Raw genomic sequence first — 23949 nt, forward strand, 5'->3', positions numbered from 1 at the left:
TGGAGTGGCATAGTCGTGTTCTACCATAGACTGATTCAAGTGACATAATTAGATTTTTTTTTACTTTTGTATAGTTTGGTAATAATGTAGGTTTTTAAATAAGATTTTTTCAAACAAAGTTTATTGAAAAACAAATACTTAAAAACACAATGTGTGCTTTTATTTAAATATTTTATTAGAATATAACAAAAATAAAAACTTAAGATGAGTGTTAAAAGCATCTTGATCATTGTACAAGATACCAACTCTCATAATAAATACATGTAAAAGTCATCAATTGAACGAACGGAATTCATTTTCGTGAATTGCAAAATTAAAGGAAGCATGGAGATCTTATGCAAATGTTGTCTTCTCCAAGACATATATGTCTAGAGTTATATCTTTTGATGGGTGGAATGACATGGGAGATCACAAGACACGAAGGTTAGTCAACATAAATCACAATGAACAGATTAATAGGAGTGTGTATTACTGACTTAATTGAGTTGATTTTTTAGGACTGTGTATTACGGAGAGCATCGGTGCTACGTATCATTAGCATCAATTCTTTTCTTCTTTTTATCAAATATATATACAACTATAGTTATAATTGATAATGCAACATAACTTACTAATATAATTAATTCAGAAATATAAGAATAAACGTGGCTCATAAGAAATGAAAGAAATTGTTGTTTGAAATACCAAAAGCATTTGTATGAAACAAAAATCTTCCGTACTTTTTGGGTTGTAATTAATATATCATTAGGATTTCTGCAGTTCTAGAAATTCGCAATCTACAAATAATTCCAATTGACGACCAACTTTTTTTTAGTGTGTTTTTGAATTCATTCTAGTCATGAGTAAACTCATATTAAGAAAAAAAGAATATATGGTCTATGATTTTATTTTACTGGAACTCTTTTATTTTATTTTATTTTTAACAGGTCAGATTTAGATGGAAGAGATCTATAATCCTATATTAAACATAATACTATTAAAATAACAGAGCTATTAAAACTTTAAATCTCTTCTATTTGTAGAAAATCACAATCATGTTTTTAGTCTCGTCTTTATATTTGTAGAAAATCACAATCATGTTTTCACAAGAAAAAAATCACAATCATGTTCATGTGGATGAAAGATATTGCTTGTGTGCTTTGTATTTCTTTCCTTTAAATTACCATATCTGACGTAGTCTATTAAAAAATTTAATTCACCTTAATTTATAAACATCATAAAAATGGTAATTTCATTTATCTTATATAATGATCTTGCATGATTCAAGAAAATTTTCATTTAGGTTCGCGAGAGAAAACGTATTCTAGAAAAGTGGCAAACTCGGTGTCCATATATTGTGGTGGATTATGTTCATCGACGAGCTTTGGTGATGGCTTCACGACGGATATCAAGGGAAAGCTTTGCATCGACGCCACTGATCTCCTAGGCTTTGTGGAATTCACCAATACTCTATGTAGAACGCTTTTGTACCTCCTGTTTAGGGGTGTCAAAATCGGTTAAGATTCATGGGTCAACTCAACTCAACCCATGAACCATAATGAGTTAAATTTTTTGATTCAAATGAGTTGATAAATCAAATGAGTTAAAGGTCAATTGATTTGATGAATAAAATATCTACAGAGAATAAACAAAAAATAGTTAGTTTTGTAGAAATGTTTTAGATCAATATCCCCTTATTATTAAAAGGGAAGTACAAATTGAAAAATGGTTTAATTTGTGATCAATTTCAATTTTAATTTTGGATTTTGTATATTATTAATCAAAGTCGTCAATGGTAATTTGGTCATCACACTATATTTTTTAAACAAACTATATTTCAACTTTAAATAATGATCCTTTAACACACTATATTCAATACTTATCACCTATTTATTATTTTTCAAAGATTTCAAAAAAACTAAATATAAAAAATCAATCTAAAATAAACCAAATATATAGTTATTAATTTAAGACATTTTTTATTAAAAATATTATGTTGGTAAACAATATTAAGAGCTTGCGAATCAATTAGTGGAGCGGATTAGAATTTACATTAATTCGTAATTCTGCATATGAAAAACATTTATACTTAAAAATCAATACGGTAAAATCTTACATATTCAGGATATTATTTAAACTAACAAAATACGGTAAAATCACACATATTCAGGATATTATTTAAACTAACAATCTTAATTGTCCATTAAGACTTTCCAAATCAAAAAGCAATAATAACGTAATGATAATAAAATCTGATTTAATTAAAACATTCATGAATAACATTCCTAAACTAATGTTTACTGCAAACTGAATTCTAGAAGTTTCCATATCATATAATTCGAAACATTTCTCAGCAAGCCAAAGAGTAAAATTTGTTTTACAAACAAAATATTTCTTTATAAAATCACTAAACGTCACTTCATCTTCACTATATAAGAGCATGTCATTCTACTTAAACGAAATATCATTATACTAACCCCGATTCAGTTTCATTTGTTTAATTCATTTTTTAAATAATGAAAATCATTTATAATTTATAAAACTTTAGTTTCAGATTGTTTCTTACATTTGTTTTTAATATTTATGCATGTAGTGTGATGTGCGAAGATGATAATATAGACGCACACATGATTTCATTGAGGTATTTGTTCATATTTTTTTCTATCAAGCTTTAATTGAAATGTTAATTTTTATAACTAATCTTTATATTTTGCTTATAGATCATTCTCATAATACAAACATATTAGGAGAAGGATACTTCATTTCCGAGTACAACGCATGATGATAATATGATTCTATTCTTTGTAAAACAATTTCAAATGATCACAAATCTAATCAGTTCTTTGTTGAAAACAGTTTACACATTCCATCATTATTTTATTGGATTGTACATAGTCTAACATTTGATTTTTTAATCCATCAATTTTTCATGTGTTTTTTTGAGTTTTGTTTTGTTGATATATATACTTAAAATATATATGTCAACAAATTTACATGACAATTGTTTTTTATATTATAAGAAATAATAAATATGGAAATAAATCTTCAAAAATTATTTTACAAAATTATTAAAAATTTGGTCAATATCTAATAACATATTGTAAAAAAAAAATTTAGATTTATGAATAATTTCGTTTTTGGGTTTTGCTAAAATTTAAGGAATGATCTGATGGAAGATTTCTGGGTCATTTTTTTTATAAAAAAATCGACCTGCAAAAGCGGGTTAAAATTAGTATTTATTTGATAGAGAATGAGTAAAATGGAATTGTGAATGACCTTTGACTCATCTAAATTAATAATTACAATACTAAATTGGAGCGTAATACGGGTTAAACTAAATTCTATAATTCTAATACTATTTTGACAACTCTACAAGTGTGAGAGAAAAATCTGAAACACTATATTTAAAACTATTTTGACATGCTAATCACTTATCAATGTCAATCTCTAAACAACCTAAAATTAACTATTTTGTGGTGAATTGCTACTTGCTAGCGTAAGTCTTTTAGATATTTGTTTTTTATGAGAAATGATTTGCTTTGTAAGTGTTTTTACTTACGGATTTAACAAAATTGGAATATTTCATTATCTATTTCTATCCCTCAAATAAAAAAAAACACTTCATGAAAGTGATTAATTTATTAAATAAAGTAATTAAAATAATTTTATAAACAAGAAAAGATAGAAGAAAATGTTTAAAACCTATAAAAATTAATATACCTCGAGATGATCGCTTGACGACAAAAGAGCCAGGAATGGGATCAACGGTGACCCACTCGTCACGGTATAGAATCTGAAGGCCTTCGACGTCGTCTTGAAGGAGAAGAGTCAAGAAGCCGTAGTTTGAGGGCGTCAGCTCTGGCTCCGGACACGGTGGATAACAGTTCACCACCACTACTTGACTTCCCTTTTCCAACTCCTCCGCCGCCTCATCACCGCCATCAATTTCAAGACTTTCGAAGATGGCTTTGACCATCATTTCGAACATCTCTTAGCGTATGTAGCCGCCGAACTCCTGTTTTCATTTTTTATTCGTATAAAAGTGAGTTGCGGGAATTTTCCAACCTAAACTATTAACAAGCTCATTGTAACAACCATCTTTTTAATATTTCTGAAAAAACATCATTTATTTTAGGATTCATCCAAGAAAATACGCCTCCAATTGAACCAGTCATTAAACCGGGTTTAACCACAAAATTGCATTTACTATTCCGCGATTACGATTACCCACATAAGTAATCACGACCCGTCTTGAGATTACCCACATAAGTAATCACGACCTGTCTTGAAACGACGTCGTTTCACCTTTGTTTTATTTCCAAAAAAAACCAAACCGATGTCGTTTGGTCGGGCATCATTGTTCGACCGATTGAAAAATTAGGGTTCTTGAGAGAAAAGGGGAAAAAGGGAATTTTGGGATTTCTGTTTTTTTTTTGAAATTATGTCATTCTGGTATGGGTCTTCGTCGAGTTATGAACATAGGGAAGATTTAGTGTATCAGAGTGACCCAGATGATCCTGATTTTGAGGGTCCGGAGAGTGGGAGTGAGGTCGAAACGGCGGACGGTGGAAGTAAAAGTGGCGATGAGGGAGACGGAACACCAGCATTTCGATGTGCCAGACTTGAAGCAGACGAGTAGTAGCTCGTGGTGCTCATCGTTTCTTCAATTTCAGAAGTGAATATGAACCCTAAACCTCAAATCGATTTTGATTATAAACACAAAGAAAATAACGTCATTTTTGGGTAATTTTGGGAATAAAACCAATGAAGGAAACGACATCGTATCGAAACGGGTCGTGGGTAATTATGTGGGTAATCGTAACGTGAAACAGTAAACACAAATTTATTGTTTAACATGGTTTAGTGAGAAATTTGTTTATTTCAGAAATATTAAAGTTGATGGTTATTTTCTTAGAGGAAAAAAGTATGGGAGAAACGATGAGTTTGTAAATAGTTTAGGTTGGAAAATTCAGGCAACCCTATTTATAGATTCAAAAGCTGCCACTTAAATATCTATATTTTTAAATAAATTTAGTAACCGCCCTCGCCCTAGTCATCTCTAATAAGGAAAAATGGGCAAAGAAACTCATCTTTGTCAAAAGCATTTTAAAACGTGTAACATTTATGTATATGGTTAAAACTCTAACATTTTTCTCATTTTTTTTATTAAGAAAACATAATCTCCTTCAATTTCTTCTCCTTAATTCTTCCATTAATATTAATTAAGAGTAGTCCATTCTATCTCACTTTAAACAATGATATTAATGTTGTTAAGGAAAAAACAATATTCATCCTTGAAATTTGTCAATGGAAATACATTTAATTTTGTAGAAACTAATAGTGTAAATGAAAAAACTATCTCTTGAGTCTTCCTCAATCATTTTGTCTCTTGAACGTAGACAATAGGATCTCCAATGTTGCTAAGTAAGGTTTCCACCAAGTGGTGTAATAAGCAGGTTTTTTAGGCCTACTTATTTGCTGAAGGGTGTGAGGTTCAGTTTAATTCCCCTACAAACACTAACATATCGATGCAGCTATACGGGGTATCAATCCAGTCCACTGTTATTGCTACCAATCAAGATGTGTACAGAAGCAACTAAGTCAAACCAGATTATAATGATGGTGAGTTTCTAGTAACAATCCTAGGTCAGGAATCAAACACGAAAATGAGAACTTTAAGAGCCCTACTCGATCATTGGGTCCAGTAGAACCAACAGGCAACAAAATTAAGTAACTAAAATGCAATCAACAGAGGATACAAATAACAGGTACATAAAAGTGCAATCAACAGGGGATACAAATAAATCTAATAGAAGTTCTAAGGATGGATTCATTGATAAGGGCAACTCTCGGGTTCATCAGATGGCTAACAGGTAAAAGGTAGATACCCTTGACGATAGATTCAAAAACTGGGTCAATCCACTGTCGTGACAAAGACCGCCATAACACTACCACTTCCTAATCTCAATTGTCGTTGATGAAACATAGCAGAGCAGGGTTTAAGAAACAATCTACCAAAGCCAATAAGCAGACAAGCCAATGTCTTGGTCGAGTCTACAAATCTCTGGAATTCGTAGATCTGACATCAATTTGAACGTCTTTTGTACGCTGGACGTCTATGATCGAATCTCCACATTAGCCAGCGAAAACCGCATAGGGGCCAAGAGAATCCAGAAGGGTTCTAACCTAATCTTAACCACCTAACTAACCTAGAGATTACCCTAATCTAATCCATCCTCAAGAACACAAACCCAGAAATTACTCAAATCATATCAAAATGTAGATCTAAACAAGCTAAACAACTTTACCAAAACAACTAAATGCAAAAACAAAATAGATTAAGAGTAATTAAGTTTTGAAGATTCATAAACAGAAAGAAAACTAAAGGATAAAAGCTAGATCCTTTGGACAAATCCCAAAGTGATGTGTTTATAGTAAAATGTTGAAACCATAGATTCACTAGAAGACAAGAGACTTGAGGCGGTTTAGACCGATACTTGATCTTGGGGATCGAGTAAAGAGGATGCTGCAAAGTTTGCGCCTTTGTGTCTATGCTCCGAGTGATCAATTGGTCGAGTAGATGCATCTTCCTCTCCTATCCGTATGCTCCGATGTTTGGTTGAGTGGGGAATGAGGAGGATCCGAAGTCGCTTTGATAAATCAACAAGTCTTGTAGAGTGGGTCACCCTTGGTCGAGTAGAGGATCGAGTAGGAGGGGCGAGTAGATCAATCTGCTGCTTCCACTGAGGCTGCCTTGATCGAGTAAGAGGATCGAGTGAACTAAAGCCTCCTCTGTAGCTGCCTAGATCGAGTAAAGAGGTCGAGTATAATCCTTTTAAGCTCCTTCTGCACCTGAAAACACACCAAAACATGCAATGTGTATGCAAGATGATCCTAAATGCCTAAGTATGCAAAATAAGCTAAAATGGTGCAAAATGATATGATACAATGAGCAAATGTAAAGCTAAATGATGATAAACACACACCTAAAATGAGTAAAATACAGTGTTATAAACTCCCCCATACTTATCTCTAGCTTGCCCTCAAGCAAACAAAAAATCTTAAGTTGAAGGAGAGGTTTAAAGGTGGGGATTCAAAAACCGAAGCATACATATAGAACGGGTAAGCTCAATGTCCAGGTAGGTAATTCTAGGTTGCAAGATGATAGACCTTTACTTAAAAACGTTAGCCATACTCGTCACAATGCAACCTAACAACCTGCCTTAATATATTCAAGCATTCTCATCAACCAATTCCCTTGAATATTCATTAAGCACGAACAGTGGATCAAGCAATGCAATGGTTATGAACTCACTTGGTTTCGGGCTTAGGCTAAGAGACAAAAATGGTCCCTCTATTGATTTGGTCGAGTAACAGGGGACTCTCAGAGAAAAGATTGAGCTTCAGCAGAATGCTAAAGGTAAAAACCAATGGACACATACAAGAACAGACTCCCATCTACCCAATGATATAGTATGATAGCTCAGAAGATGATCGCAGTCCCACAAATGTCCTAACTCTACCCTTTTTCTTATTCTTTCTCTCTTTTGGTTCAAGTTCTAAAGGGTTCTTCTTTGAAACGATTCAAGAGTCTAGCGGGTTTGGTTTTATACTTTGAAAATCTTAAGGCTTTTCTTCTAATTTTAGCACATAGGGCGATTTATCCTTTTTTTGAATCACAATGCCTAACTTCTTTGAATTCCAAACCCTTTACTAGACTAACACTTTTTTGTATCCCCCTTAAGAACTCTAAACAATTTTTTTTTCCTTTTCTTTTTATTTTCATTCTCTTTCTCATTCCCATTCAATCCATTCACAATCCCAATCCCAAATACAAGTCTCCACCTAGTCCTAGATAACCCAAAAAGCGTGGGCTAGGTCTACATGAAAGACTGCTCTTGTCGGCTCATAGCTAACACGTTATACCAAGCTCAATCGAAAAAGACCTCACAGTCAGACACAAATGATCTTTGGCATAAAATAAGGCTAGGCTAAGGGTATGGGAAACTGCTCTAAAAATGAGAGACATCTACTTGGATTAACAGAGGGTGGTGAAGTGAATAAGATAATCCAAGTATGTATATGGTAGCCATGAGTTCACAAACAATGCATAGACATGATAATTACAAATTCAGTTCAGGTTCTAATAGATAGGGAATGACATCAGATAAGCGAGTTTCGAATCAAAGTAGTATAGTCAAGTTACAAATTAGAAGCAGGGTGCAGTCTTACTTCAGAGATACAATCGGTTATGCATAGAGAACTAACAACCTGGGCATTGAACTTACTTTATTGAATCAAAACATGCTTATCGGTTTGAAATCATCATTATCCCCTATGAAAATGAGCAATCCTAAATGCAAGTACACTATATACAATCGTAAAATGATATGCAATCTACATGACACTCTATTTTTGTGAAATAATTTTCTGAAATTCTTTCAAATTTTTATGGTTTTTCTATCCTTAGATGATGCAAAATTTGAAATAAGAAAAGAGAACACAATGTTAAACATGTCTTGAACCCTCCTCCAAACTTCAATTACACAATCCCCTGTGTAATAAAAATCTGAAAGAGAATTCAAGACCAAAACAAACAACACAAAAGGAAAATAAAAAGCTAATGGTATGTACAATGGTTGAGGTGGTGTTACCTCAGTAATCAGGTGAAGTAGGAGGAGACAAAATCATCCATACTCTCCTTTGTATAACTCCAAGGAACGGGTTATGCTGAACTTGGATAGCTGGATGCTCGACCCTTTTCTCGGGTTGTTGATCGAGTGGCCCCTCAAGTGGTGCGGTAGAGTGGCTTACTCCAGCATCTGATTTCCTTGTTCTTCTTCGCTTTTTCAACTTGCTCCTCTTTTCCTTTCTCTAGGTTTGAAGGATGATTGCCTTGGTGGTGAAGGTGCAGCATGGTGTTCCCTCGGCTCATATGACGACTGTCTTGGTGGTGAAGGCGGATCGAAATGCATAGGTTCATGACGAGTGGATCCGCTTCTCCCAAAAGGCATGTTATGTGGCATTGTTGTAGTTGAAGAAGAACAGTTGATCTTGAGTTGGAGATTGTTAAACTTCTTGTTGAGTGTCGCGAGAGCCTTGTTGTGGAACTTACACCAGCTCTGGAGGAAACCAAGGCGCTTGTGAATTTCCTTTGAGTCTTTACTTTGACTCGGTGCGGAGTACTCCTCAAAGTAAAATTGTTGTGTTGCGTAAGACACGTCCATAGGTTCTGCCTCATTATCTGAATGATGGATTGGGGTCTCATCATTATTCATTCCTTCCATCGGCACAAGTTCATCACCTGAAAAATAGAGGTTCTCTAATGGTGGACAAAACTCAATGTTGCCACCATCTCTAATCGAAGTGGAAGCGGGATTTGGGAGGAGAAAAATATATTGTCCTGCTGTGGGGTGATCGAACCTATACTTATATAGGTCATTCTTCTGCTGCGACCAAAAACTCTTGGAATTGATAAGGTGTTGCATATCAATCCATCTCGGGGGAATCGGCTTTAAATGTAGAGGTACATTGCAAGCTCTCAGAATTAGTGTCACAACTCCTCCCACAACCATTCTTCCTGGTTTCTTAAGTCCCTTAGCCCATCCTCTGTAACTTAGCAGGTGCTTGATTAGGTAGAATGAGACCGAAGCGTTAGTCTGATCTCCAGCTAGAACTATACCATATGATGCTAAACCAAGCAGCTCTTGTAGAGCTGTCTCCATCAACTCTAGTTCTCCATTGACAAAGGTTTCATTCCTCTCTCTTGCAAATAGCGTACTAGCTAAGGACCTATGAAAATATCTAACCACCAGACTCCTTATTCCGTTGCTCTTGGTCCTAAAGGATGAAAATCCATGTTTAGACCCAAGTGTGGCCCAGAATGACTAAAGCTCTCTCTTGTCAAAACGATGACTCGTGTCTTTTCCGCTTAGAAATCCATACATCAGCTCGAGATGCTCGATTGGAAGCCGATACTCTACGTCATACACACAGAACTCCAAGTATCCCAAACTTCCGTCTGGCCTGATTTCATCGTCCTTTGACTCTCCATATAAGAACAATTCCACGGATGAAAGAAACTGGATGGTCTCTTCCTCATACCCCTCCATTGGCCGAAACATGTGAATATTGAGGTTGCACTGCTTAAACATATAGTCTGCATCATCATAGATGTCGAGTCTCTCCATGGTCTCGGGATGAGGGTATCGAGTTCCTAAAAACACATTGCGCTTCAGCAGCTTGTAGTACTCGTTTCGAGTTGCACACTTTTCTTATTCCAAATCATCACTGCCTCCTTTCTCTATTTGATCATCTTCCTCTGGTGAAGCCATTTCTTCCTCGGAGTTTTCATCTACCAGTTCCAACCTCCTCTCCACGGGCTTCTTTCCTCGAGTGATATCTGCCTTGTTCCTCGAGAATTCCTTTACAGAGGGCTGAAAGTTTTTCTTCTTGCATCACTTCCTCCTCTTGGCTCGATTCACTGTGATCGGTTTCGAAACTTGCTTGTTCTCTCCTGCTCAACCCCAAGGGTGATGGTTCAGAAGGTACTCGAGCTGCTGCATGCGAAGAAGGTGTTGGATACCTCTTCTATGGGGAGAGAGCATTGTTTCGAATCCTTGACAAAGCGAGCGCTTGTTCGTCATCAAGAACAAAAGTGGGAGAAACTCAAAACCAAAATTCAGTAGGTTAGGAGATGGAATGATGGAGGAAACAAATGAATTGCGAAAAGTTTTTGATAAGAAAGGGAAGTGAAGGAGATAAAGAGAGAATTGTAAGGATTCGAGATTGCTTTGGTATGGGAGGTGAAGAGATGAGGTTGTTGAGTTCGGGAATTGCAATGGGGGGACCAAAGTGAATATGGGGGGGCAAGAAGACAAAGGTACACCAGCTTTTCAATGGAGGCGGGTCACGAGGCGTTGGTGTCTACAAAGAGGGTGTCTTTGGTTTCTTCACTCGATCGGACGGTGAGAAATGCTCCATCTTTAATCACTCGATCAAACGGATCAGAATGAATTGCAAGAAATCACTCGATCAAACGGTGGTGATGCTTCTCTCATTTGGTCATTCAAATCAACGGCTCAAAACACTCCTCCTCATTCTACTCGATCAACGGTTGAGATCTTTCTCGACTTGGTTTGAATTTACTCGACCGTTGACTCCATAATGATCAATGAAATAAACTTGAAACACTTAAACAAAAACATCAAAAATAACAAGGAAAATATATAGTTATGTACATGGATAGACATGGGACTTCCTCCCAAGTGAGCTTGTTTTAAGTCACTAAGCTTGACTCTTATAGAGCTTAGTCAGAAAAGAGGTTGAAGAGAGGAACAGAGAAGTCCTCATCTTCAATGGTTGAATTTTCAGTGCTTGAATCATACTATGCATCCTCTCTTGAGATATGGTAGGATGAGTACTCATTTGATTTTTCTTAAAAGTAGGCTTCTTTCTGATCAGCAGAGTAGTCTTCTTCTTCTGAACCAGGCTCCTTTGACCAATCCTCAATTTCAAAGTTGGGGTAGTCCTTGACCATTTCTTGAAGTTCAAGAATGGTGCTATTTAACTCTTCCATCTTATGAGTTAACCTTCCAATTGTATCCTCCTGAGCCTTATATCCAACCTAGAGCTCTAGGAGTTCTTCAGCAACAGAATCATGAATCAAGAGTTCTTCTTCAGCAGAGGGGTTGGTGGTTGGTTTAGGTACTCTTGGAGAATAAGTCGGAATAGGGATTTCCTCCTCACTCATCAACTTGCTCTCTAGGCTTCTTTCCTCTAAGTGAACTCCTTTCTGGTCTTGTGGTGCAAACCATTCTGTTGTGAAATCTTCGTCCTCCTTGATAGCTAGTGCAGTTTCCATCTTCTTTGGATCAATAGTATTTGCAAACTTTTTAACTCTTTTTTGAAATATCCATAGTTGATCTTTCAGCTTCATCACCCTTGAAGATAATCCCTCTATGACTCTGCTTTGCCATTTAAATTTTTTTCTCATCTCATACCAGTCATCTTCTGTAGGATCTTCAGTCTGAGCTAACCTTTCTATTGCTCTCTTCTTATGGTCAAAAGTTCTCTTCAGCTTGCTGAGTTGAGAAGTATAGTTAACTCTTGGTGGGGTTTCTGTTTCTGTTTCTTCATCATTATCCATGTCCTGAATCCCAAAACTCTGACCTACTGTTGTTGATTTCCCTGAAGCTTCTCTGATGTCGAACTTCATCTTGATGCCTTTTTCAAGGTTCAGATTAATTTTTCCATTCCTGACATCTATGACTGCTCCAGCTGAAGCTAAGAATGGTCTGCCTAGGATCAGGGGATCCTTGCCTTCTTCATCCACGTCCAATACCACAAAATCTGTAGGTATCTCAACATTTCCAATCTTGACAGGCAGATTTTCTATTAGACCATGAGGATGTGCAACAGAACCATCAGCTAAGAGTAAAGCTAAGTTGCAGAACTTGTATTCCATGATCCGTAGCCTTTTAGCTGTAGAGAGAGGCATAAGGCTAAAAGATGCTCCCAAATCACAAAGGCACCTATTGAATGTCAATGGTCTTAGAGAGCATGGTAGAGTGAATGAAACTGGATCATCAAGCTTTTCTTGGATGACTTTCTTCTTGTATGTTTCTTGGGTGGAGGCACTGCTAATGGTGAGTATTCAGCAAAGGTGTGTGCTCTATAATCTAGTTGAATTGTTGGGTGGCAGGTGCAGCAATTTGAGTTGAATCCCCCCCCCCTTCTTGAACCATACTGTCCTCAGTATTGAGGGTTTGATGACTTGGTGGGGACTCATCTTCTTGGTGGATGGTGATAGCATTAGCAGTAGCATAGTCCTTAGGATTATGGACTGCTTTCCCTGGAAGTTGTTGAGGATGCTTCGGAGCAGAGGTTGATGCAAATTGACTCTCCACATACTTGATTTTTGAATTCAGAGCTTCGAACTTGACATTTAGATCATTGTAAGAACGATCGATCTTGTTGTGTAATTCAGCTATCTTCTTGTCAAAAGCCATAGCTCCAGTAGCTTTTCCTTGAATGATCTGTTGAATAAGTTGCCCAATTTCAGGATCTTGAGCTGGTGGGGCTTGTTGTGGATTCTGCTGTTGGTAGTCTCCATTAAACTGTTGTTTAGGGACATAACCTTGGTTGTACTGAACAAAAGTCTTGGGAATGATTCTGTTGTGGTGGATACACTTGATCTTGGGGGTTAGCTACATTGGTGCTTCTGTAGGAGAGGTTTGGGTTGGGCTTGTAGTTGTTGTACCCCTTGTTGAACCCTCCTTGGTTCTGGATGTAACACAGCCCTTCAGTTTGCCCCCCTTCTTGCATTTGGAAGTTCTCTTCATCAGTGATATAGTGTATATGCTTCTGCTGAGGCAGCAACACCTTGTCTAGCTTTTCATTCAGAGCCTTGATATCCTTGCTCTGTTTATCCTCACTACCTCCAATTCCTCTTACTGAGCGATCATAGTCTTCATTGTAGCACCCATCAGATTGTGCTAGATTTTTGACCAACTCCCATCCTTCTGCTACATCCTTGTTCAGGAAGTTTCCATTTGAGGGAGTGTCGAGAAGCATTCTGATCTTTGGTAAAGCTCCTCTGTAGAGTGTGCTCAATAATGAAGCTTTCTTGAAACCGTGATGGAGGCACTGAGTGGTGTAGCTTTTCAACCTCTCCCAAGCTTCACAGAAAGTTTCATTGTTTTACTGTGTGAAGCCTGAGATCTCGTTCCTCAATCTAGGGGTGCGAGCGTTAGAGAAGAACTTGGCAAGAAAAGCTTTCTTACAATCATCCCAAGAGTTGATGGAGTCTAGGGGTAGAGTCTTCTCCCAGTGGTGTGCCTTGTCTCCCAAAGAGAAGGGAAATAGTCTGAGCTTAAACATATCCTCAGTGACACCATTGATCTTGGTAAAGCCACAGAGCCTATCAAAGCTGTCAAGGTGGTCCATGGGCTCTTCCATAGGTAAACCATGAAACTTGTTTCCTTGGATCATTGAGTTGAGACCACTCTTGATCTCAAAGTTTTTGTTCTGAACTGGTGGAGGCACTATCCCTTGTCTTTGGTGATGATTCCTTGGGGCATCACCAGCACCAATGTTTCATGGTTGATCAACATTAGGTGGGTCTTGAACATCAACTACTCTGTTCTGTTGATCCATAGCAGCTGGTCTTTGCTGATCACATGCTGCCTTTGCTTTGGTTTCTTGTAACTCACGAGCTATTCTGTCAATTCTGTCTCTGAATGGTAGTAGGTGTGCAGAACCTTTGGACCGAGTTTGCATGCACAAAGATTAGTACCAATACCACAAAAACAAGCAGACGAAATGATGAGTTTGTAACTTGATAAATGTAAAAGAACATAATCTTAACTTTTTCTGATATCTTGAATGTAACAATGTAACAATGAATTGGCAACTGCGCCAAATTGATAAGCAGGTTTTTTAGGCCTACTTATTTGCTGAAGGGTGTGAGGTTCAGTTCAATTCCCCTACAAACACTAACATGTCGATGCAGCTATAGTGGGTGTCAATCCAGTCCACTGTTATTGCTAGCAATCAAGATGTGTACATAAGCAACTAAGTCAAGCCAGATTATAATGATGGTGGGTTTCTAGTAACAATCCTAGGTCAAGATTCAAACACGAAAATGAGAACTTTAAGAGCCCTACTCGATCATTGGGTCGTGTAGAACCAACAGGCAACAAAATTAAGTAACTAAAATGCAATCAACAAAGGATACAAATAACAGGTAAATAAAAGTGCAATCAACAGGGGATACAAATAAATCTAATAGAAGTTCTAAGGATGGATTCATTGATAAGGGCAACTCTCGGGTTCATCAGATGGCTAACAGGTGAAAGGTAGATACCCTTGACGATAGATTCAAAAACTGGGTCAATCCACTGTCGTGACAAAGACCGCCATAACACTACCACTTCCTAATCTCAACTGTCGTTGATGAAACATAGAAGAGCAGGGTTTAAGAAACAATCTACCAAAGCCAATAAGCAGACAAGCCAATGTCTTGGTCGAGTCTACAAATATCTGGAATTCGTAGATCAGACATCCATTTGAACGTCTTTTGGATGCTAGACGTCTATGATCGAATCTCCACATTAGCCAGCAAAAACCGCATAGGGGCCAAGCGAATCCAGAAGGGTTCTAACCTAATCTTAACCACCTAACTAACGTAGAGATTACCCTAATCTAATCCATCCTCAAGAACCCTAATCACTACTCAAGCAACATTCTCAAGAACACAAACCCAAAATTTACTCAAATCATATCAAAACGTAGATCTAAACAAGCTAAACAACTTTACTAAAACAACTAAATGCAAAATCAAAATATATTAAGAGTAATTAAGTTTTCAAGATTTATAAAGACAAAGAAAAACTAAAGGATAAATGCTAGATCCTTTGGACAAATCCCAAAGTTATATATTTATAGTAAAATGTTGAAACCCTAGATTCACTAGAAGAAAAGAGACTTGAGGCGGTTTGGGCGGATGCTCGATCTTGGGGATCGAGTAAAGGGGGTGCTGCAAAGTTTGCGCCTTTGTGTCTATGCTCTGATCAATTGGTCGAGTAGATGATTCTTCCTCTCCTATCTGTATGCTCAGATGTCTGGTTGAGTGGGGAATGAGGAGGATCCGAAGTTGCTTTGATAGATCAACAAGTCTTGTAGAGTTGGTCACCCTTGGTCGAGTAAATGGGTCGAGTAGAGGATCGAGTAGGAGGGGCGAGTAGATCAATCTGCTGCTTCTACTGAGGCTGCCTTGATCGAGTAAGAGGGTCGAGTGAACTGCAACCTCCTCTGTAGCTGCCTGGATCGAGTAAAGAGGTTAAGTAGAATTCTTTTAAGCTTCTTCTGCACCTGAAAACACACCAAAACATGCAAGTGTATGCAAGATGATCCTAAATGCCTAAGTATGCAAAATAAGCTAAAATGGTGCAAAATGATATGATACAATGAGCAAATGCAAAGCTAAATGATGATAAACGCACACCTAAAATGAGTAAAATACAGTGTTATCATAGTGACTCTATTGGCTTTAAACCCATTCTCCTCAAAGTGAATAAGATTTGCTTTTTTGGTAGGCCTTTAATTAAAGGATCAACCAAGGTTTCCTTTGATCTAATATAATCCAATGCTATCACCCCACTGGAACGCATTTGTCGTATGTAGCATGTCTCCTTCGAATATGCCTTAACTTGTCATTGAAATTTTTATTCTTCGCTATGTTTAAGGCTGTCATATTATCAAAATGGATACATAGTACAGTTAACGGCTTTGACCATAGTGGAATATCTTAAATAAAATTCTTCAGCCATTTTACTTTTTCTAAAGTACTATCTTGTGGATGTCAGATTCGCACACTCATTTATTAATTTATTTATGGGACTAAAAACACTCAAAACCAAAATATAATGTAAATGCGATAAACAAAAACTATGAATAATGTTTGAAAAGAACGAATAAGAATAGTGATAGTAGTAGATCTTGTAATCAAGAAAAATGCATATGTCCCCAATGTACTTGGGGGCTCTATATTTATACAATATGATTTACAATTATTGACCATTAACCATCATGAATTCTCTTTAATATGTCCGTTTCGATTTCTAAATTAATGTCTTAACGTCTCTATTTGAATTCTTGTAGCCTCTTTATAGACTTCTCGACATTCGGCCCATTACCCATTCTCAAACTGCTGCCTCTTTCCCTGAAGTCTTCACTTCGTGGGATTGAGAATATCACTTCGGTTCGGTATTAAATCTCAGTTGACTTTCCCTCTCGTTCACCTTATGCTTACGTGGCAATCTTCGGTTTGGTTCAAACTTGGGTTCAGGATCCGACACTAACAATTAGCTCCCCAAGTCTTCTGAGCTGACACGCCAGTTTGAGGACTTTATTTCCTTAATGACGAATATTGCACAACACGATCTCCAATTTCCCGCCTTTTTAGCCATCAATTCCCTTTATTTTTGGACTACCCATATTTACACACATGACATCAATTCCCTCTTCCACTTCTCACACGACTCTAGAGGCGGTTTCATTCTCAGCCACAAGTTTGTATAAGGTATATATTTATTCTTCTTTCTCTTATGTGTTTTTACCTTGTTTTTTTTCTCTTCAAGACAAAAATTCGAATATTTTTATTCTTTCTACTACTCATGAAATTATGAACCCTTCATATCCGACAAGAAGCCTTGACTCCTCAGCCAAAAGGCCCAACTCACTTCCGATGACGAGAACCCTCCTCGCTGGTTTGTCAACTGCTCTACTAACCCAAACAACATAGCTAGTCCTCATTATACATCAGGGTGTACCCTTCAGTCTCTTGACTAGCTCTCTTGGTTATGTCGGATTCTGACTAAGTTTATTCAAGAATCCAAACACTCTTTTCCTACCGAATCGCCAGAGAACTATCGCCTGGGGTACTTCTGGTTTACTAGATCTATTTTAAGGGATGCATACTGACCTTCCTGCATGTTCCCAAATCGTTTGTCTAATTCCTTGGAATCATCACTGCGGTAGCCGAAGCTAGGTATATCATAGCTTCCTTTGGGTTGTTCGAAGGTGGTTCTTGTTCCATAGAAATCCCTAAAAGGTAAAAAATTTGTTTTTTTTTCTTTTTTTTTTTCTTTTTGACGAATGCTTCCTTCACCTTCTTAGAGTCCCTGATTCCCTCAGGGATGGAGACAGAAGGGAACATATTTAGAAGCTTCAAGATCCGTAAGGGGCTTACTTTCGGGGTTTGAAAAGTGGCGTCCCGAGCTCTGTGAACGCTTCTTGCTTCATGCTTATCATTCATCCAAGGTTAGATACATCTCGACCTCTGTTCTTTAACGGTTTTATCTTCATAACAATAATGCATTTTAAACGCCTACCCATACACTCGCTGTTATTTTTTTAAGGCCAATGAAATCATCAACGATATGATCGAATACTATGAGGGCCTTCTTCAAGACAAGGAAATCGAGCTGGACAATAGGAACAAGAAATTCTCTTCTCTTGACAAGGACCACCAAACCTTATCTGACTCTTTGAAGAAGAACCAAGAAAAGATCAAACACGTCGATCTCGTTGAAGATGAGCTATCAAGGGTAAACGAGGAGTTTTATACCTACTATTGGAGCGTCAACGACTTGCAAAGAGATTGGTTAGATGCTAGGGATGAAACTTCTCACTTTGAGGAAGAGGCTCGAACTTCCACAAACAACCTGGAGGAACTGAATTTGAAGTACCAGTCATTGGTCAAGTTCATGGAGCGTGATTTGGCAAAATCTGCCACAAAAGCTAGGAAGGGAGTTAAGGGTCGTTGTAGCACCCCGTATGCGGAAGTAGAAATCTGGGAAGCTAAGGGCAAGATAAAACTTTCGTGTAAGCTAAGTTCCATGGAAGGGTAAGGGAAAGGAGAAGTCCATGGAAGAAGAAAAACTTAGCTGGAGGACAGAGACGAGAAGGAAGGTCATTATTTCACATTCGCTTCAAACCCGTCAATGAAGCCCCCCAAGTTAAACACAAAAGTGAAACTCACGGACCGCGTTTCCAAAGATCCATCGAGCTCCTTTCGATTCACAGTCGTATCTTGAGAAAGGTAATCGGATGCCATGGCCTTTGTGCGAACCAAGGATGCTCGGTCTAGACCGAATCGAGAAAACTTGATCCAGGAGAGTGGTTTCCAAAGCATTGAGAACCAAGAAGAAATTAGAATAGAAAGGAAATATTCGGAATAGGAGGAATGATTCAATCGTTTAAAGGATCGAATCGAGTTTTCCCGATTAAGCTTCTAAGGAAAAGAACTTAAGAATCAGAAGAGTTTCTAATGAAAGGAACTTTAGTAATCTTTAGAAGAAAGGCAAAGCAAAGTTATCTAAGTGTTGGGAAAGCTAAGGAAGAGTGAGTGCGAGTTATATAGAGTGGTGAAGGGTTGAGCCATGCAAAGGAGCCGAACGAAGGAAACTTGGTGACCAAGTCGGCTCGCTTGGAGCCAAAGGCGAGAAGAATTGGTGCCCTAGTTCCTTGGTCGGACGCCATACAAGGAATGCGCCATATGTCGTTGCCATGCCCAAGGGCGTTACAGTCGTGGTATGGATTTAATTCAGAAGGCCATCAAGTTCCTTCAATTTAACAAAACTCGGACTAAGTTGGAGTCAGACATCAAGGAGGCTAAAAGCAATCTGATTCTTGTGAGCCAAACCCACGAGGAGGACTTTTCTGAAGATCAAGAGATTGTCGAGCTAAACAAGAATTTAGGCTTCTGGAAAGACCAGCTCGCCTCCCTTCCTATCTCGAACTTCGACCCTCAACACTTTGCACATTCTTCACCGCGTCTCCTGTTTCGTGAAAGACATCGCTACGGAGGTTTATCTAGCGCATGTTCAAGCAGGCGGGGGGGCTGGAGAAGTTATGCGGGTGGAGAGACTGGTTGCATGGGCTCTGCCACCGGGGAATTGGCTGAAACTAAATACGGATGGCGCTTCTCATGGGAACTAGAGTTAGAGATCGATTCAGCATTAGTGGTGGATTTTCTCAAGACGGGGATAAGTGAGACACATCCCTTGTCGTTCCTAGTACGTTTGTGCTACGGCTTATTATCAAAGGACTGGTTAGTCCGAATTTCACATGTGTATAGGGAGGCTAATCAGCTCGCGGATGGATTGGCGAACTATGCCTTCTCTCTACCGTTAGGATTACATCTTTTTGATTCTTGCCCAGATTGTATGTTACATTGTTTGGCAGAGGATGATCGAGGGGCTGCGCACCCGAGACAAATCCGTGTGTAAGCTTTATTTTCTTCATTAATAAATAGAGGGAGACACTGTCTCCTCTCGACTTACCAAAAAAAAACCAAAAAGTGACTGTCCTCATAGAGGAAGAATGTGATGAAAATGATCTCTCCATAATGGAAATGGTGGTGAAATAATCTCTCAAAAGAAGAGAAAGTTGGTGGAATTGATAAACGTAGACGTTGATCCAATTTGGTATACAATTCGATGAAACATCTAGTTAGAAATATGACGAGATATTACTGTCCCACTCTAAATTTGATCAAGTATCTAGTCAAATGATCAATCAACAATCATCTTTGGATCTCATGCGGTTGCGAAAAAAATCAAAATTTGAATTAAAGGTAGACCAAGGATTAACTGTAAAAATGGTATGGGAATATAAATATACTAGATAAGATTCACCTATTTAGTCGGTGTATAAATGTAAATTTTTATTGATAGTATTTAAATTTTGGATAATAAAATAGTAATCTACTCGTTGTTTTTCTATTTAATTTATTAATTTTTGTTTTAAACAAAATTTCAGTATTATGCATTATATTATATTATACATTTCAATACAACACATTCAATCTCATTGATGATATTTGCATTCTAAAATAGTAATCTACACACTTTTCTATACTTAATTTAGTATTTAGAAAACAAATTTTCGTTTGGATATACTTCTATCCATTGCTCCTATTAGATTGGATATACTACTATCCTCCATCCACTTTTGAAGCCTCAAGTCACTCAGCCTCGTCTGAATCAATCTTCCTCCTACCAATTCCAGGAGAGTTCTCCCGCTTCTTTCTCCTGTTTATCAGAGGGAATCTTTCAAACACCATCCTTGTTTCCATGGCGATTTTGTTGTTGCGCTTGTGTCACACAACCATCCCCTATTATGAACGATGCTCTTCAGAGACCGTGTTCTCTAGGGGTTTCAACGGCTCATCAGTTCGGTGCTTCGTCACCTCTGTCTTGCCAGCCAAATTTAAGATTGTTTTGTCTGTCCTAGTAGCAGATTCAATCTCGAGTAACCTAGCACTTTGTGTGTTTTGTGTGGCGTCATCTCACTTATTCGCTCTAGTGTTATCAGTGTTAGGACTGCTTTTATCTATCTTTCTATGAGCTTTTATCTTGCTTTCCAATTTGCTTTTGGATCAGGGAGTTTGTTAGCTTTGGCTCCTCCCTTTGTAACATTTCCCTCTTTTGAGGATGATTAGTATGGTATTAAATCTTGGTACACAAAAAAAAAAAAATTTCATCTCACACATTCTATTTTGCAATACATTCGTAAACTATCTATTTCAATTCATAATAATAAACTCATTTGAATTCTACAGACTTCATCTTAAGTGATAACAAGTTCATATCAAAATAATATTTATATCCGATAAAATCTATATCATAGTTAATAAAATAATTAAGAATTAAGAAAACATAATTAAGAAAAAAAAACAAAAATCCATTAAAAAAATATAAAAGAAACATATTAAATTTTTATAATTTTTATATATGGCATAATCTCGTTAGTTAATTTTACCACATGCAAAATAAATTTAGTGAGTTATAATTAATAAATTAAAATTTACTAAATTCTCGTTAAGTTATTGAAAAGTCAATCCTAGAAACTATTTTTATCAACAAAAAAAAAATTATGTTTTCATTTATAACTACATGCGTTAAAATTCTAAGAATAAAACATAAGTATAAGTTTGCAGTTTTTGATGCAAAACCTTCCATCGTAGGATACGTTGAAATTCTAAAAATAAAATAACAATTGTTAGGTTATACGAATTGAGAATTCAAAAAAGATTAAGTAGCAAGATATGGGGAAAACGGCTAAAATCAACCCCAACTCTGACCCCCTGTACTTACCAATCCAAACCTTCATAAATTTAAATAATAAACCTGAACTATATAATTAGTAGCCAATTTTAACAAATACATGTTATTATATAATGTAACAAATATGAATTATGTAACCTTTAACCAGTTGAATAAAATGAATGACTCATATATAAAAGAACAAATAATTACGACTTAACAATTCTAATCGATATTAACAAATACAAAAAATAATGTTAAAATTGGCTAATGATTACATAGTTCAAGTTTATTATTTAAAATTTATGTGGATTCGGGTTAATAAGGGCAGGAGATCAGAGTTTGGATTGAAAAAACCCGCATAAAAATAGTTGGAGTTGATTTTGGCATTTTTTAGCAAAAATATGCTCGAGAACCTTTAAAGTTTTGCAGAGCTAAGTGAAGAAAAGCCTGAGCAGAGAGAAAAAGACGTAAGTGGAAATGGGAGATGAGTTATCTTACATACTATAGATTATTCCAAAATCCTCGGTAATTAAATCAAATTCCCGGTTACAGTTTGCAGCTCACCATTTCAGTTCTATAGATTAATAAGGAGGTATTCAGTCAATCATTTGGAATAATTTGTGTTAAGATGACAAATTAGATGTTATAAATGTCGAAAAATCTCATGATTTTAAGGTAAAAATACATTAAAACACAATGTTTTTCTACTAATAATATTTTATAAATTCAATATTTTGTTGCACACTAAAAATAAACCACCAATCTTGTAATTGACTTGGCCCGGCTCTTTCCTGATTTTTAGTTTTCTTTGTTTTAGTTAGTTTAGTAAAAACTATTTTTAGTACATGTGTTAAGTATATTTTATTATGAGTGTATATAAAGAAAAAACTATATAACAATAATAAGTTTAAGACTAAAAAATACTGCAAGTAAATACGACTTTGTTTATCTTTTTGAATCATGAGATCAATCACTTGGTTTATAGTTTTCTGTGTTTTCATGTTCATCGCTTTAAACCATGTTAAAGGTAACATATTATCTTTTGATTCAGATTTTTTATTTGCACCAAGAAAAAATATTTATTGATTATTTATATATGAAAAACTTGTATTAAATTTTAAATATCTTGTTCTATAAATCTTTACCCAATACTTTATCTACATTTTAAATCTATTTTATGGTTAATTGAAAATAGGACAAGTGAAACCAACAGGATGTCAAGGTGGACAAAGGTACCGTGGAAAATGTGGCACTAACGGAACCAAGACGTGCGTAAAAGATATGATGCTACCTAAACTATTTAAAACTAAGCGTTGTGATTGTCAAGACATGCTTGGGACATTCAAGGGCTGGCATTTCTGCACATGTTACAGTGGTCGTCCTGGTTGCTAAGTTTCACTAATAGCTATAAAATAAAAATCTATTTACTAATACCTATAAGAGAAATAACAAGAATTTCAAGTGTTTTGGTGTTGATCTAACATATGATATATATAGCCTTCTGTTTCTTAGTTATTTTTTTACTCTGATAAAGTAGAAAAAATCATGAGTTAATATTCTAAAAGTAGTATATACGCGCATCTCAATAAATCCATTTTTTCTTTCATTCTTTGGGTTAACTTGATGTATAGTGCTGGATAATAACAAAAGAAAAAAAAACTTTAAGTATTTTACCATCTCATAATTAGTAATTCTTTATTCCATTATATAACTAATTATATCTTATAAGTTTTGTGACATTATTGAGAGAGTGTTTTAGTGTTGTTGACGACAAACTCTATTTTTATTTTGTGTGTTGGTGTAGGAATTAGCATCTTCGACAACACCAACTTAAATCGAAGGAAGTACAAATTAAACTGAGAATTCAACTATTCTGGAGTATCCAAGTTAAACATGTTAATGGGCCAAAATAAGGAGATCGCCAGACGATTTTGGTGAAAACAAGGAAGTCGCCATACGATCTCGATCCAAATTAGGAAGATCGCCCAACCGACTTCCCAATTTGAGGAAAAAGAAGCTTTCCTTTTTGATAAAGGAGAATGGTGAAAAGAATGGAATATATAAAATTTAGGAGGGGTTATTGGTTTATAGATTTATAAGGAATTGGAAATCCAAACAAAAATAATTTGTTATTCAATCATTGATTTTAAAATTCTAATTAAAATCATGTTATTGATTTGATGATTTATAAATACTAGTTAAAATTCTTTATTATTCGTTTAGTCATTTGTTTTTGGATTTGAGAATCCAAATTATGTTTTAAATGGAATTGAATGGATATGAAAGAGAAAAATAGAAGGACTCAAATCCATGGGTAAACACATGTTATTTTAAAATCCATATATCTTGATTTCAT

General features: G+C 36.3%; 2 protein-coding genes and 4 pseudogenes across 7 annotated transcripts; 2 read left to right on the forward strand and 4 right to left on the reverse strand.

Annotated features, from left to right (window-relative positions):
• Positions 1-1274: 1274 nt before the first annotated feature.
• AT2G06960 (2-oxoglutarate (2OG) and Fe(II)-dependent oxygenase superfamily protein) lies at positions 1275-3955 on the reverse strand (the record flags this gene model as incomplete). The annotated part of the gene is made up of 2 exons (NM_126672.1): positions 1275-1447; positions 3682-3955. 2 exons carry the CDS (start codon positions 3953-3955, stop codon positions 1275-1277), a joined length of 447 nt encoding a protein of 148 aa, NP_178713.1.
• Positions 3956-8636: 4681 nt separating this feature from the next.
• On the reverse strand, positions 8637-10586 carry AT2G06965 (annotated as a pseudogene; the record flags this gene model as incomplete). The annotated part of the gene is made up of 1 exon: positions 8637-10586.
• Positions 10587-11226: 640 nt separating this feature from the next.
• AT2G06967 lies at positions 11227-14259 on the reverse strand (annotated as a pseudogene; the record flags this gene model as incomplete). Its single annotated transcript has 1 exon — positions 11227-14259.
• Positions 14260-16026: 1767 nt separating this feature from the next.
• Positions 16027-16320, reverse strand: AT2G06973 (annotated as a pseudogene; the record flags this gene model as incomplete). Its single annotated transcript has 1 exon — positions 16027-16320.
• Positions 16321-17027: 707 nt separating this feature from the next.
• AT2G06980 lies at positions 17028-19769 on the forward strand (annotated as a pseudogene; the record flags this gene model as incomplete). Its single annotated transcript has 1 exon — positions 17028-19769.
• Positions 19770-22496: 2727 nt separating this feature from the next.
• On the forward strand, positions 22497-23775 carry SCRL16 (SCR-like 16). Of its 2 annotated transcripts, NM_001335310.1 has the most exons (3): positions 22497-22620; positions 22789-22861; positions 23398-23775. In NM_001335310.1, exons 1-3 carry the CDS (start codon positions 22554-22556, stop codon positions 23402-23404), a joined length of 147 nt encoding a protein of 48 aa, NP_001325116.1. In that variant the 5' UTR covers positions 22497-22553; the 3' UTR covers positions 23405-23775. The 2 variants fall into 2 exon arrangements, with proteins under 2 accessions (NP_001325116.1, NP_001031342.1); NM_001036265.2 differs by lacking the exon at positions 23398-23775 and having other exon boundaries at positions 22789-23232.
• The last annotated feature ends 174 nt before the right edge of the window (positions 23776-23949 follow it).

Source organism: Arabidopsis thaliana, chromosome 2 (genome assembly GCF_000001735.4).
Source record: "Arabidopsis thaliana chromosome 2, partial sequence".
NCBI classification, from domain to species: domain Eukaryota; kingdom Viridiplantae; phylum Streptophyta; class Magnoliopsida; order Brassicales; family Brassicaceae; genus Arabidopsis; species Arabidopsis thaliana.

Coding starts and splice junctions, on each gene's coding strand:
- SCRL16 (NM_001036265.2), top strand. CDS start 22,554: ATGAGATCAATCACTTGGTTTATAGTTTTCTGTGTTTTCATGTTCATC. Junction 22,621..22,788: donor CGCTTTAAACCATGTTAAAG/GTAACATATTAT, acceptor AATTGAAAATAG/GACAAGTGAAACCAACAGGA.